The sequence below is a fragment of the Gigantopelta aegis genome, chromosome 5 (assembly GCF_016097555.1).
Source record: "Gigantopelta aegis isolate Gae_Host chromosome 5, Gae_host_genome, whole genome shotgun sequence".
Lineage (NCBI taxonomy): Eukaryota > Metazoa > Mollusca > Gastropoda > Neomphalida > Peltospiridae > Gigantopelta > Gigantopelta aegis.
Window position 1 is genome coordinate 11,032,798 of NC_054703.1, and position 16,004 is coordinate 11,048,801.

The 16,004-nt window shown below is 37.7% G+C and overlaps 1 protein-coding gene across 1 annotated transcript; it reads right to left on the bottom strand.

Moving 5' to 3' along the window:
- Nucleotides 1–7,820: 7,820 nt before the first annotated feature.
- On the bottom strand, nt 7,821–11,223 carry LOC121373248 (zinc finger protein 234-like). Its single transcript, XM_041499758.1, has one exon. It carries the CDS (start codon nt 10,263–10,265, stop codon nt 9,330–9,332), a length of 936 nt encoding a protein of 311 aa, XP_041355692.1. The 5' UTR covers nt 10,266–11,223; the 3' UTR covers nt 7,821–9,329.
- Nucleotides 11,224–16,004: the final 4,781 nt, after the last annotated feature.

Consider the following 16,004-nt stretch of genomic DNA (forward strand, 5'->3'; position numbering starts at 1 on the left):
ACAATGATGCTCTGTAAGGCAATTGTGGATTCACATTTTCAATTACACATAGAGCTGGGCGTTGTTAGAATTTCAGGTTCAACATCGACATCGTTATTTTGGGCGTGATTTTCCTTCGTATCGGTTTGGTATTCTATATGTACATAATACCGATATGGGCCCCCAAAATCCGTCTTTTTGTAATCCTTGCACAAGCTCTCTTTCTTCTGTTTATGGGTTATTGTTTTTTCCTTGAATAGTAAGAAAGTTCAGACGTTATAGAAAAGTATGCTCTACAACGCATTTGCGGATTCACATTTTCTATTCCAAACTGAAACAAAAAAGAAATACCCCCCCCTCGAAAACCCCCCACAAACACACACACACACACACACACACACACACACACACACACACACACACACACACACACACACACACACACAAAACAATCGACGTGAAACCAATTGCCATTTGAAGGCTCAAAAGTTAGTTTTTAAACACTACAGCATATTTGTCACCATGTTTGTAGTACCAACAATTTCATTTTTCTTTTTTTTTTCTTTTTTTTTAAACCGCACGTGCATCTGAGAAGAAGGGGTTTATTGATTCGAGCTCTAGTCTATTTTTAAGGATATTTCCTGTTTTAACTTCACAGGCTTTTCTTTCACTGTATTAACGTTATACAAATGACAGGTTTGTAAATTAACTAAACTTAATGTCCATTGTTTTTACAGGTTAAAACTAGGGTCTGACCTTTTAAGGTACGACTATGTCGATATCTGCCACGGTGACCAGTCTGACTGGTATTGTAAATACCTCAGTGTTTCAATTGGCTTATCCAGTCAAGAAAACCACCCGGTTTCATAGCATAATAAAGTAACGGACTACTCACTAATTAACTACAAAATGCTTCTGAACACACCATTGTCGTCTGCACTGAAGATGCTACTCTTGTCTATCGCGGGCGTCAATTACGTTGATTTGGATAAAACCCTGCTAAATCACAGGTGGAGGAAACTTGTACCACAATTCAACGAAAGGCAGTTCATAGCCTCTATATAGGCGCCAACCTTTCAACGAACCTTCACCTCCAGGTAAGGATTTAGTCGAACTTTAAATTGTTCAGCCGCAGTTCGAAATGTACGATTAAGTTTTTGTAAATAGTCCAAAGCTCTTTATTTTGGCAGCCCGACTAAATTGCTCAAATCACCTTAAACCTTTTCGGCCGGGCATTCACATTTTTTTTTGTTTGTTCCAAACATGAGTAGAGTGTTATCAACCCTAATTTTTGGCTTTAGGTCCTTGACCTAACTTCTATTTTTCTCCCCAAAAAATTCCGTCCACTTCAAACTTACCCCCATCCAAATAAATGATCACTTGTTGTCTGTCGTAAAATAGTATCCTATGTGGTGACAGCGGGTTTCCTCTAAAAAAAAAAAAACAGTGTCAGAATGACCATATGTTTGACGTCCAATAGCCGATGATAAGATACAAAATCAATGTGCTCTAGTGGCGTCGTTAAATAACACAAACTTTACTCTTGTTTTAGTTAACCCTGAAGTAAGGTAAAACTATCAATTCATAAACTCTATTATGCGCTATAACTTACCAACTACAGGACATATATAATAACATTAATGTGAATTATAGTAGCAAGTCTGCTGTAAACATACACCTACACAAGAAAGGACAATATATAACTTATCGTGTGTAATAATAAACTATTATGCAACACATACAGGTGTGTAAAGAAGCACTAATGACGCTTCGTCACAATACCATATACATTCACGTAATGGGGAGATCAACCGAGCTAAACAAAATTGCCTTCTTTGAATTAATCTCTGAGGAGTGATGGCGAGGGAAAGTGACAGCTCCCTTTAAATGACGAGGTATGTTATTGCTAAACATTTCTGGTAATCGTCATCATCCTGTAAGAAAACTCCAAACTTAAACCAAGTCCATTGAAGTGAGAGTACAGAAGCTATGCATCAGCATTAGCGTGGACACCGAAAGGAAATGCCTGTACATGCACACCGAAAGGAAATTCCTGTACATGCACCAAGCTCTATGATCATTCTACTCTACTGCGTCCTTTTCAACATTTTCGTGTTAATATCCAATTAGAGTTCTAAGAGTCCTTAGCACACACCTCAGCTATCTGAGTTGTCTACCCAGGACAGAGGGTTAATGGTTAGAGGCTTCCCACAAATACAATGAGTCAACGAAACTTACTCTGGGTGGGAGCCGGAACCAGAATGCGAACCCAGTACCTACCAGCATAACCAGGAAATAGTTTGTTTTCAAACTTTTGATTAGATACTATTCTAGCAATTAAAAACTGATTAGCAACTACTGTTTAATGTTTAAAATTGTGTAGCGATATTTTAACCCCCCCCCCCCCCCCCCGCCCCTCCTAAAATCTCTGTTAGTACACCACTGAGTCAGAGTTTGTTGCCCTATATTGCTCAGATGCTAACAGAAAATAACCCGAAACCGAAATGACACATTCACGTTCTTTTTTAATAATTTCTAATATCATATGCGAAACATTTATTATTTATATTTTTCTCTTTTTGTTTTCCTTTTTGTTCTTAAAATTTGTTTTGTTTAAGGAATCCACTAGAGTACATTATTTATTCAATATCGGCTATTTCATGTCAAAGACTTTGTAATTCGGGCGAGCATAATTTATATAGATGAAGGACGAGTATAACATATAAAGATGGAGGGCGAGTATAAATGATAGAGATGGAGGCCGAGTATAACTGATAGAGATGGAGGCCGAGTATAACTGATAGAGATGGAAGGCGAGTATAACTGATAGAGATGGTGGCCGAGTATAACTGATAGATATGGAGGCCGAGTATAACTGATAGAGATGGTGGCCGAGAATAACTGATAGAGATGGTGGCCGAGAATAACTGATAGATATAGAGGCCGAGTATAACTGATAGAGATGGAGGGCGAGATGGAGGACGAGTGTAACTGATAGAGATGGAAGGCGAGTATAACTGATAGAGATGGTGGCCGAGTATAACTGATAGAGATGGAGGGCGAGATGGAGGACGAGTGTAACTGATAGAGATGGAAGGCGAGTATAACTGATAGAGATGGTGGCCGAGAATAACTGATAGATATAGAGGCCGAGTATAACTGATCGAGATGGAGGGCGAGCATAACTGATAGAGATGGAAGGTGAGTATAATTAACAGAGATGGAGGCCAAGATGGAGGACGAGTGTAACTGATAGAGATGGAAGGTGAGTATAACTGATAGAGATGGTGGGCGAGCATAACTGATAGAGATGGAGGCCGAGCATAACTGATAGAGATGGAGGGCGAGGATAACTGATAGAGATGGAGGGCGAGTATAACTGATAGAGATGGAGGGCGAGTATAACTGATAGAGATGGAGGGCGAGTATAACTGATAGAGATGGAGGCCGAGTATAACTGATAGAGATGGAGGGCGAGTATAACTGATAGAGATGGAGGGCGAGTATAACTGAAAGAGATGGTGGCCGAGTATAACTGATAGAGATGGTGGCTGAGTATAACTGATGGAGATGGAGGCCGAGTATATCTGATAGAGATGGAGGGCGAATATAACTGATAAAGATGGAAGGCGAGTATAACTGATAGAGATGGAGAGCGAGTATAATTGACAGAGATGGAGGCCCAGTATAACTGATAGAGATGGAGGCCGAGTATAACTGATATACAAATGTAGATGGAGGCCGAGTATAACTGATAGAAGAAAACAAAAGTAAAAAATGTTTTATTTAACGACACACTCAACACATTTTATTTACGGTTATATGGCGTCAGACATATGGTTAAGGACCACACAGATTTTGAGAGGAAACCTGCTGTCGCCACTACATGGGCTACTCTTTCTGATTAGCAGCAAGGGATCTTTTATTTGTGCTTCCCACAGGCAGTATAGCACAAACCATGGCCTTTGTTGAACCAGTTATGGATCACTGGTCGGTGCAAGTGGTTTACACCTACCCATTGAGCCTTGCGGAGCACCCACTCAGGGTTTGGAGTTGGTATGTGGATTAAAAATCCAATGTCTCGACTGGGATCCGAACCCAGTATCTACCAGCCTGTAGTCTGATGGCCTAACCACGACGCCACCGAGGTCGGTAGTATAACTGATAGACTTTAAGGTTGATGGCCTAACCACGACGCCACCGAGGTCGGTAGTATAACTGATAGAGACAGAGGGCTACTATAACTGATAGATATGGTGGCTGAGTATAACTGATGGAGATGGAGGCCGAGTATATCTGATAGAGATGGAGGGCGAATATAACTGATAAAGATGGAAGGCGAGTATAACTGATATATATAGGGTGAGTATAACTGATAACGATAGAGGGCGAGAATAACTGATAAAGATGGAAGGTGAGTATAACTGATAGAGACGGAGGGTGAGGATAACTGACAGAGATGGAGGCCGAGTATAACTGATAGAGATGGAATGAATGAATGAATGAATGAATGTTTAACGATACCCCAGCACGAAAAATACATCGGCTATTGGGTGTCAAACTATGGTAATGCAAATAAAGTGATGATCAACATCAATATAAAAATTCAAGACTTAAACAAAAACAGTGTAAAGAACTGTGCAAAAACACAAATATCACAGAATTTTACGGATACTGAATTTTACTCAAAACTTCAATTTTGTGCTGTATTGGCCATTCTCAAAGAGAATGTTACACCCCTGCACCACGGTGAGGTTACAGCACACGCAGTGGTGATATAGATGGAAGGCGATTATAACTGATAGAGATGGAGGCCGAGTATAACTGGTAGAGATGGAGGCCGAGTAAAACTGATAGAGATGGAGGCCGAGTATAACTGATAGAGGTAGAGGGTAAGTATAACTGATAGCGGTAAAGGGCAAGTATAACCGATAGAGATAGAGGGCAAGTATTACTGATTGAGATGGAGGGCGAGTACAAGTGATAAATATAGATGGCGAGAATGACCGATAGCCATAAAGGGCGAGTACAACTGATAGAGATGGAGAGCGAGAATGACCGATATAGATAGAGGACGAGTATAACTGATAGAGATGAAGGGCGAGGATAATGTAGCAGGTTTTCTGTACGACTACGAATGAAAACATTACTAAATGATTGACATCCAATAGCCACTGATCAATAAATCAATGTTTTCGTTTTGAAATACTAAACATTGATTATTTTATGTTCTTAAAAAAACAAAAAAAACAAAAAACCCACAAAACAAACAAAAACAAAGAAACCAAAAACACGTGAAAACTGTGCATATTTATATTTTGTTCAAGATAGTTTGTTAGTAGCTCGAATCACCTTCAGCCTTCCCCTTATTGATAGATTGTAGGTCCCATGGATGTGGTTGAGTTAAAAAGCAGCATTTTTATGGATGCCTCGATAGCTCAGAGCGCATCGTGGTTAGTCTCGCAATTTGCGGGCGATTCGGTGCCACAGGTTCGAGTCCCAGCAATGGCATGGGACAATTTGTGAGGCCAGAAAGGATTTAATTATCCCCTGTGCCAGTGCGTTAATATCTATGTATGGAAAAGTCAACCTCGACATACATACAATATATAGACATTCATACATCAATACACACTAGCCAATACCAGATCTGCTCACTATTTCGTGCACGTAAGCGGGATCGACCGCGTAGATTGTAGGCCCCATGCACGTGGTTTAATTAAAGAGCATCCTTTTTTTTATGGATGCCTCGAAAGCTCAGAGCGCATCGTGGTTAGTCTCGCAATTTGCGGGCGATTCGGTGCCACAGGTTCGAATCCCAGCAACGGCATGGGACAATTTGTGAGGCCAGAAAGGATTTAATTATCCCCTGATTATGTATGTAAAAGTCGTAGGCCCTACTCACCCCCATAGTCTGCCGAGGTCCATCCGTGGATGTGTAAAAAAAAAAGAAAAACAGTCCGACGATGTGACAAATTATTTCCCAGAATGCAGGAAAATGCATCTCCTGCATTCTAGATTAAAAACAAAATCGGGGGATATGCCTCCGGACCTTCCTAGCAACTCCGGCCCTTTGGGCCGTCGATTACGCCCCCCCCCCCCCCCCCCCCCCCATAAATTTCTGCGTACGGGCCTGCACCCAGAAAGCATTCCAAAACTTAAAGATTAACGAAAAATAACCTGAACTGACCGAATTTCAATAAACGAACCGAGATCTCACAATGAGAGTCCGAGCCCGAGTTCTCTTTCGAGTATCAGACATTAAAGACTGTTACATGATCTACGATAATAAATTTGTTTGTGGGCAAATTAGACAAAGCATGCAAGTGTACAAAGTCACTTACGTGAACCTCGCGATATTTTGGAGAATTGTAATTACTTTCTAAATGAAACACTTAGAAAAGTTCCCTAATATACTGAATAAACTTACCGAACAACAATCAGATCAACATAAATCAAACGGGGGCCCGAGAAGGCTAGTCCAAACCGTTGTTCGGACTAGTTCAGGTTTAATGATATGCGGATTATGATGAATTTGTTGTATTCGATTATTTTCCTAATGTATAAATCGTGTTCTACACAATAATTTGGCGGTGTGGTGGTTAAGCCTGTACTGGGTTCGCATCCCGGTACCGGCTCCCATCCAGAGCGAGTTTGATGACAATGTCTAACGCCACTACACCAACTTCTCTCTTACTAACCACTGAACATTTACCACTAACTCCCTTCCCTTATAGCCAGTGCATATAGCTGAGTTATGTGCCTAGGACAGTGTGTTTGAACCTTAACTGGATATACGTTTTAAAATACGAATAAATTGATCAATAATTTATGGGATTATTATTTTTTTTTAATTTGCACATTATTTGTTGCGCATTATTTCGCTTTTAAACAAAACAATAAACTAATATACTAGTAATCGTTGGTCTCTAGATCTAAATCTGTTCTTAATGATATTTCAAATCAACTCATGGCCAAACGTTTTGGTGCGTATTAATTGTTGCTTGATGCAGATTACTGGATGGCGTGTGGACTGGTGGTTGATGTGGAGGTCGTGGGGACTGACGCGGGATGACAGGTGGTTGATGTGGAGGTCGTGGGGACTGACGCGGGATGGCAGGTGGTTGATGTGGAGGCTGTGGGGACTGACGCGTGATGGCAGCTGGTTGATGTGGAGGCCGTAGGGACTGACGCGGAATGGCAGCTGGTTGATGTGGAGGCCGTGGGGACTGACGCGGGATGGCAGCTGCTTGATGTGGAGGCCGTGATGGGCGCGGGATGGAAGGTGCTTGACATGTTAATAAAGGAGCCCATATTTCCGAAAATAAATAGAGGTGTGTAGGAAAGCATAAATGTAGACAAATGTGTCAAGACTATGGAACCAGACATGTTTGATAAAACTGCATGTTTCTTTTTGTTTTTGACACCCATATAAATAGCCGTAATTATGCACAGTTGTACTGGATGACTTGCCGTAATAGATTTCCGGTCACTTTGAACTTTCCAAACGAGGAAAAACATTTTTAGTAGCTAAATGTATTGAGTAGGAGTCTATAGTTGAGTTTCCCCCTTATACCCAGTTCCCCACGATACGTATATCAAAGACCGTGGTATGTGCTGTTATGTTTGTAGAAAAGTGCATATAAATGGTCTGCTGTGCTGAGAATAAATGTAGTGGGGGCGAACTGGCGATATTTTTCATAAAACAAAACGAAACAAACGAAAACAAAAACAAAACAAAAAACAATAACAACAACAACAACACAAATCAATAAAACCCCATCAAAATGAGCACCCGAACGAAACAATTATAAAGAAATTATCAAACGAGCAGCGTTTTCAAAATATTTTATTCAACAGTTAACAACGAAACGCAAAAAGGTTTATCCGTCACCTATAATCAGATGAACATGAAGTAAACAAGCATTTTGAGAGTACTGCTAAAACAATGCATGTTCCATACCAGGTCCCACACAATTTCTCTGCAGGTATATATTTATTCAACATCGACAATTATATTACCATGAAAACGCTTCTCTATTTTGAACTCGGATCATTTGCCATCATCAAACCCAAACCTGTCCTTTTTTAGAATTGTGTGACGCCCATTTACAAACCTGATTCTAGTTCAAAGAGAGTAACTTTTAGCTACCCTAAGAAGTTAAATTTATATTGTATCATTATTGTAAATTAATATATGAAATGTCTCCTCATAATTTCACTGGTGTAGTGGTTATGTCATTGGACTTCAGGCTGGTAGGTACTGAGTTCGTTTCCCACCTGAGGCAATGGGGGATTTTTCATACCAATACCAGGTTCAACCCAGAATGAGTGCAACACTTGACTCAATGGGTAGGTGTAAGGCACATGCACCGAGTTTCACCCACTTCACGAGTGTGATTATGGGTGTATCTCCCAAGTGTATGCCCCACATGGGGGATGATTACCCGGCATGCACTGTAGGTTCCGTGTACCCCGGACTAGTGTGATACCTTGATAACTAACTGAGAGCATGTGTGAAGCACGGATCTGTCAAGTAGTCCCATATCGAAATGGAAATATTGCGGCATCAGCATTTATGTCATCATCCATGTTTGTAATGTAACAAAAAAAAAACCCAAACCAGCAACTTCGTCTCTGTGTTAAATGCTTGTGGAATGAATGAATGAATGAATGAATGAATGTCTAACGACACCCCAGCACAAAAATACACATCGGCTATTGGGTGTCACAAAATTTGTGTGGCGTTTAAAAAAGAAACAACCCAAAAAACTATCCAATTTAGAGGAGGCATTTAAGTTATGTTCGCCACGTCTAGGTCTGTTGAAAGGTTTAACACCAATGTGAATCAATATATGATTTCAAATGCGATTTTTGTGATAAAGATGTTTCCCAAACGTCACATTTGAAAGACTTGGTACCAGTGTGAACGAACATATGATGTTTCACAAACGTCACATTTGAAAGACTTGGTACCAGTGTGAACGAACATATGATGTTTCAAGTGTGACCTCTGTTAGACCGACTTTTCACATACGTCACAACTAAACGACTTAACATCAATGTGAACTAGCGTATGTTGTTGCAAGTGGCAAATTAGTTTGAAACGTTTTGCACAAACCTCACATTTGAAACATTTGACATCAGTGTGAATCCACATATTCTGTTTCATGTGGGACTTCTGTGAGAAACGCTTTTAACACACTCCACAACTAAACAGGTTAACACACCAGTCTTTGTTCTGAGAGAAAACAACTTCACACAACCCACAACTAAAAGGCTTCACACCAGTATGAACTGGTATAAGGTCGTTCAAGAACAAGTTACAAGACAAGCATTATGCACATGCCTCACGTAAAAGGCTTAACGCCAGTGTGAATCAACAAATGTCTTTTCAAGGAAGAATTTAGTGAGAAACGTTTTGCACACATCTCACACTTAAAGGGCTGAACACCAGTGTGAACCAACATATGTGTTTTGAAGTGAGAATTTTGTGAGAAAGATTTTTCACATACCTCACATTTAAAAACCTTCACGCCAGTGTGAACCAACATATGCCTTTTCAAGATGGAATCGTAAGGGAAACATTTTGCACAAACCTCACATTTCAAATGTTTGACACCAGTATAAATCAACATATGCCGTTTTAATTGATAATTTTGTGAGAAACATTTTGCACATACTTCACATTTAAAAGATGTAACTCTGTTGTGGATCAGCAAATGCTTTTTCAAGGAAGAATTCTGTGAGAAACATTTTGCACATATCTCACAATTAAAAGACTTAAGACCAGTGTGAACCAACATATGTCGTTTTAAAACAGAACTGTTATAGAAACATTTTGCACATACCTCACAATTAAAAGACTTAACACCATTGTGAACCAACATATGTCGTTTTAAACCAGAACTGTTATAGAAACATTTTGCACATACCTCACAATTAAAAGACTTAACACCAGTGTGAACCAACATATGTCGTTTTAACCCAGAACTGTTATAGAAACATTTTCCACAGTCTGCACATTTGAAAGACCTAACACCAGTGTGAATGGACATATGGTATTTCAAGGAAATATTATGATGAAAACACTTTCTGCACACCTCACACTGATATGGTTTTTCATCAGTGTGGATCCTCATATGCTGCTTAATGTGACACTTGTAAGAGAAACACTTTAAGCACATCCCACATTGGAAAGGTTTCTCAGAAGAATGATCAGGGTTGTTTTCACAATGTTTTGACGAGACCTCGCGTTCCACACATCTATCAACACTGTTTGACATGCTGCGTTTTTGACAGTGCACCTTCGTAGTTGTGATTGATTCCACAATGTCTTGTTTCGTTAGAAGCCTCTCGGACACCAGTCAGGGATGAACATTGTCACGAGAAGTACTGAAACAGAACCAGTAACTAGATAAATAAAACAAAAACTAAGACTTGAACAACATGCCCAGAATTTTCATATTTCCTTATAACACAACTAACACTGTATTTTCTGTAAATGTTTTTATTCTTTGAATGGTAAGAAATACTGATGTGTGTCTGGTGTGTGTTTATAATCAACTAATACATCCTGAAGATAATAGCTACGTTTAATGGCTGGTTAGATTTTATACCTAATAGTTCTTTTCAAGGCACTTGTGAATTCATGTTATCAGCTTAGAAATTAATTAAACTTGAAACGAAAAACAAAATTGTGCAATACTTTCTGAAATGTTTATCTGGTACTCATCATCATTATCTTTTCACACCCATCTTGATCATTTCAACAAGTTCTTGTTTATACACGTTCGGGGCGGGGCTGGGGGGGTGTCATAACCTTTACTGGAGGTAGGGAGTACATATACGTTTATTGGTCATTCTACAGAAAGCGTCACTTTTCAAAATACAAATTCAAGATAAAACAATTAAAATATATACATTTTTATTGTTAACTTTTGGAAATTAGATGAACAAAGAAACATAAAATTATATCTGGCATCGCAAAACTACAATCGGCCTGCACGTGCAGACATGTGCTATTCTATGAACAAGCTCATTATGTCATTGGTGTTACCGGATAAGTGGGTAGTTCAGCAGTGTGATCCGATTGGTTTATAGTGATCAAGAGCATATGGATGTTTATCTGGGTGTTCCTAATACCATATATGGAATAACTTCAGAATTAAAAACTATCCAAGTGTAATTGTGCATGTTCACACGGATGTTCTATATGCGACTTAAATTATACACTGTGGCAGTTTTAATTATTCAAACTTATGGAGTCCTTCAAAATAGATTTCATCAGTCATGAAGGTAGAAGGTATGCTTTCCTAAATAAACAATTTAAATTTCAAAAATAAAATTTCTTGAGAAATGACAGCTAAAATATTCTTGCGTAACACCAATGACAAAAAAAAGTAGCACCAATGACAATGCGTAACACCAATGACATTCAAGACTGTATCCTTGAAACACTAAATTATTCTTGAGACTACCACTACTTGTTAGCAAAAGTATGTAATTAATATTTCCTTAAATGTTTTTTTTTCTTCTGTTTTTGTTTGTGTGGGGTTTTTTTCTTCTTCAGCCTACAACTATTAAAGGCCTATTAGAATGAATGTGTGTTTCTGTATTGATAACATACGGCCTGTCAGACAGTTTTAAAATATATCAAATTAAGACACATAATTTTATACGTGATGTCATTCTAATGTGTTCAGTACATACACTATACAGCAAATAGATGTCAGTGACGGATTATGCTTTAGGTAAGGTGGGTTTCCGAAGCCCCTGAGCAAATCAAACAAATTACGTCACTATTCAAGAAATAAATCATACGAACTGCGTCACTATTCAAACGTGTTAACTCTTTACTTTTAACTAAAAAGCTATTTTAATGCAGGATTTTCAATATTTAAAAAAATAAAATTTAAATAGCCTTTATTGAAAATGAAAACATACTTTTCTGATATTTGACTACAACTTGGTAATACATTTTCACTATGATTTTAACTGATAAAGTTAACCTCTTGAACAGGAAAGGTTAGATCTAGTAGTTTGTAACTGCGTTTAGCATTTGGAAAAATAACATTTCCGCGCATGCGCGTTTCGACATTTTCAATTTTTTAAAAATAAACACATGATAAAATACATATTTCTGAACTATGCACAGTGGACGAACACTTTGTTTAATTTTTATTTAAAAAGAAAAAAATCAGTTTGTCCAGCGTTCCGCTCCGGTCCGCGTTTTAACAACATATATCGCTAAAACTTGATGGCAATACAGATTTATAGGCATTAGGCCTACGTTCATACCAGTGAATAGATTGTGAAATATAAATTTTCTAATGAGTTGATTCTTAATTAACAGAATTCATACACTTATTTACAATTGTTACGAATGGATTATTTGTCTACTAATCTCTACAGTCAGACACAAACATGTAGCATACCGTTTGCAGATCGAATATATAATAATAACTGAAAACAAATTCTAACAACAACATTAAATGATTTGGCATTGTTGATCTGGCACGTATGAGGTCATATGACACGCACCGAATTTTAATCATCTCCCTCCAATATAAGTCAATTTCTACGAGTCAAGCGGGCCCAATATGCAGAATCGTTAATTTTAAGGAATAAACAAAAACGACTCTTAGTCGGTTCGACAGGGAACGTCCTTTTTCATACTATGACATTTACTACATACTTACTTCTCAGCTGATTGTTTTGTAAATTGGACTCGAAATAGTATTTTTTTTTTTATTTCCAAGACACATTTACTTCTCTTCTTACGTCAAACCAAACTGAAATTATTAACACAAAACACTTAAATTGTAGAAGGATGGGACGGACTACAGTAAACTTAATGGTTTTAGGGGTTTGTAAAGTTTTGTATTTAGATACTTATTTATCTGAACTTTATTGTTAAATGGAAATCTTCACTAACTGTGAAGAAAAACCTCACAAATGAACGACAAGCAGACGACATCAAATCGGATGTTAATTGTGCGAACCAAGCATAACGCAGTTAGGGACGTTGAAGATATACTCTTTACATTCCATCAAAACATTTATTTTACCCAAAGTGCCATTATGCAACTATGATGCTGCACAAGCCCCTTTAATTTTCAAATCATCTTCAAAACTATGCAAAGCGAGGAAAACGGCATGTTATTAAAAGGCATTGCCATTGGTGTTACTAATGGTCATTGTTGTTACTCAGTACCTGGTAACACCAATGGCAGTAACACCAATGAAAAATAAGTGCATAATTAATTCATGCTCTCTAAATAATCAGCTGTGAAAACTGAAACAGTGCATGTTGTAGCATAACATACGATGTCTATAATAGCATACAAAAAGCTTCTTAAAATTGTTAACCATTACATAAATACGATTGTAACACCAATGACAGTGAAAAACATACTTTTATATTTTGACAACACATTCATGACATTTAAAGAAAACTATTCATAGCTGTTCATATGTTTGCTGTTTTTGAGAAATAAGATTGATGGTCGATATATATCGGCGGAATGTTTCATCCAGAGAGTATTTAGTTTCTTTTGTTTTCTCATAAATTACGGTAACACCAATGACATAAAACTCCAGGGACAAGCCGATATTGCCCCCCATGTTTTGAATACAGAGAATATTTACAAGATTCCTTCTTTAGTAAGTCAGTCATCAGTATGTATTACATTAAAGGTATCCAGTGTTATGTCTTCTTTTATATCTTTTAATAGTGCATGTTATGTATAGTGTTATGCTAGGGACAGGTAACACCAATGACATTTTACACTAATCTCGAATAAAATCTCTATCATAGCTGATTACCAGAGAGAAAAATATGCTATGACATGATGATATTATTAATAAGGTATCGTTAAAGACAACACATTTAGTTTTCTATATATAAAGAAAAAAGACTTTGAGCAGGGACATAAAAGTGACACTTTCTGTAGAAAATAAGTGTACATTTTCGTCCTTGAACGGGGAGAACAGCTACAACCCCTCCCCCAGAACTCCCAATCGAAATATCAATTTCTAATTATATTTTTCTTATTTCTTTCTTTATTTCTTCCTTTTCAAAAACAATACACGTTTCAATATGATGGAAATTGAGAAATATTAAATTTTAAATTATATTTTGCTAGATATTTTTATTACTAGTTTGAAATACGCATATTTTATTTAAAGAGAATCACGCATAAAGAATTCCAAATGGAAACAAAAAATAATCGCAAATGATCGAATTTGACAGAATAATCCAGGGTAGAACAACACTGACAGACCGATCACGTGTTCTATTTCGACTTTGAGATATTAAAGACTGCAACATAATCTGCCAACAATACATTTGTCGACAAAATTACGCAATGCATACAAGTTAAAATAATTCTTTACGCGAACCTCAAGATACATTGGAGATTTATAATTAAACTTCTATATGAATAACAAAGAAAATTGCTCTAATATACTGAATAAACATACCGAACAACAATCAGGTCAATACAAATCATCGATGAAACGGTTCCAAGAAGGCAATTCTGACACATTGTTCGGACTATGTAAGTAGGACGATATGCGGACTACAATAAGTTCTTTCCCCATTATTGATATACTCGATTGTTTTTGCTGATACATAAATCGTTTTCTATTCAGTAATTGATTGTTGTTGTTGTTGGTGGTGTTTTTTTTCTTGTTGTTGGGTGTGTGTTTTTTGTTTGTTTTTTTGTTAGTTTGTTATTGTTTTTTTTTAATTTGTTGTTGTTGTTTTTGTTTTTTTTTTTTTTTTTTTTTTTTTTTTTTTTTGGGGGGGGGGGTGGGGGTTGCGCATTATTTAGCATTAAAACAAAAGAAGAAAGTAACATAAGTTTTGGTCTCTAGATCGGCTACATGTAATAAACCTGTCCTAACTCAGCAACTGACGTCTCCAATCAATTCACAATTATACAGACCCGTGGCAACAATAAATGGAGTGGGATAAAGTTCACAATATATATTGATGGGTCACAGCATCTAGTGGGAGGTGTGTGTGTGTGTGTGTGTGTGTGTGTGTGTGTGTGTGTGTGTGTGTGTGTGTGTGTGTGTGTGTGTGTGCATGCGTGCGTTTATGGTTATACCCAATTATACATTTATCCGACTTGTATGTCCAGGGTTATTGGATATTTAGAGAAATGCTGGTGTAGTGGCCTTGCACCTATCCAGTGAGTCGATAAACCTCACTCTGGGTGCAAGCCAACCGCCTATTGTGAACCCAGCACCTACCAGCCTTAATTCCGATAGCTTAACCAGGGAACATTTTGTTTTGAAAATTGTAATTAGCGATATTTCTAGTCAACTAAAAACTGGTTAGCAACTACTGTTTAACGTTTCAAATGTGTGTATCGAGCTCTGGAAAATTACTGGAAACCGAAATAACACGCTCAAGCTTTTTAACGATTTCTAATATTGTATGTGAACGTTGTTTTATGTACAACCTTTCTATTTCCATCTCTTTTCTTTTCTTTTTTAAATAATACATGCCAATATAATGAAAACGGTGCACATTTACTATTTAAATTATAATTATTTTCGAGATGTTTGTCGGCAGTGTGAAAAACGTACATTTCATACAGAAAAGTGTCTCGCAAAAAGCATTACAAATGGCAGCGATGGAGAACCGAAATACGAGCTACCTACACTTCTTTCAAAATTATTTCCGTGCTTATATCCAATTCAAGCACGCTGTCCTGGGCACGCTATCTGGGCTGTCTGTCCAGGACAGTGGATTAGGTGTTAGTAGCTAGTGAGAGAGAAGAGGGTCTAGTGGTCTTACACCTACCCATTGAGTCGTTAAAACTGGCTCTGTGTGGGAGCCGGTACCGGGCTGCGAACCCTGTACCTACCAGCCTTAATGAGCTACAATTCGGCATACTAAATCAAATTAAGCATTAGCTTTTTTGTTTTCTCTTTCGATGAACCGTTCCAAGATGCGCCAAAAGTACTTTAAGAATGTGCATATAACTTTACTTTTTGTTTTACTTAATCCT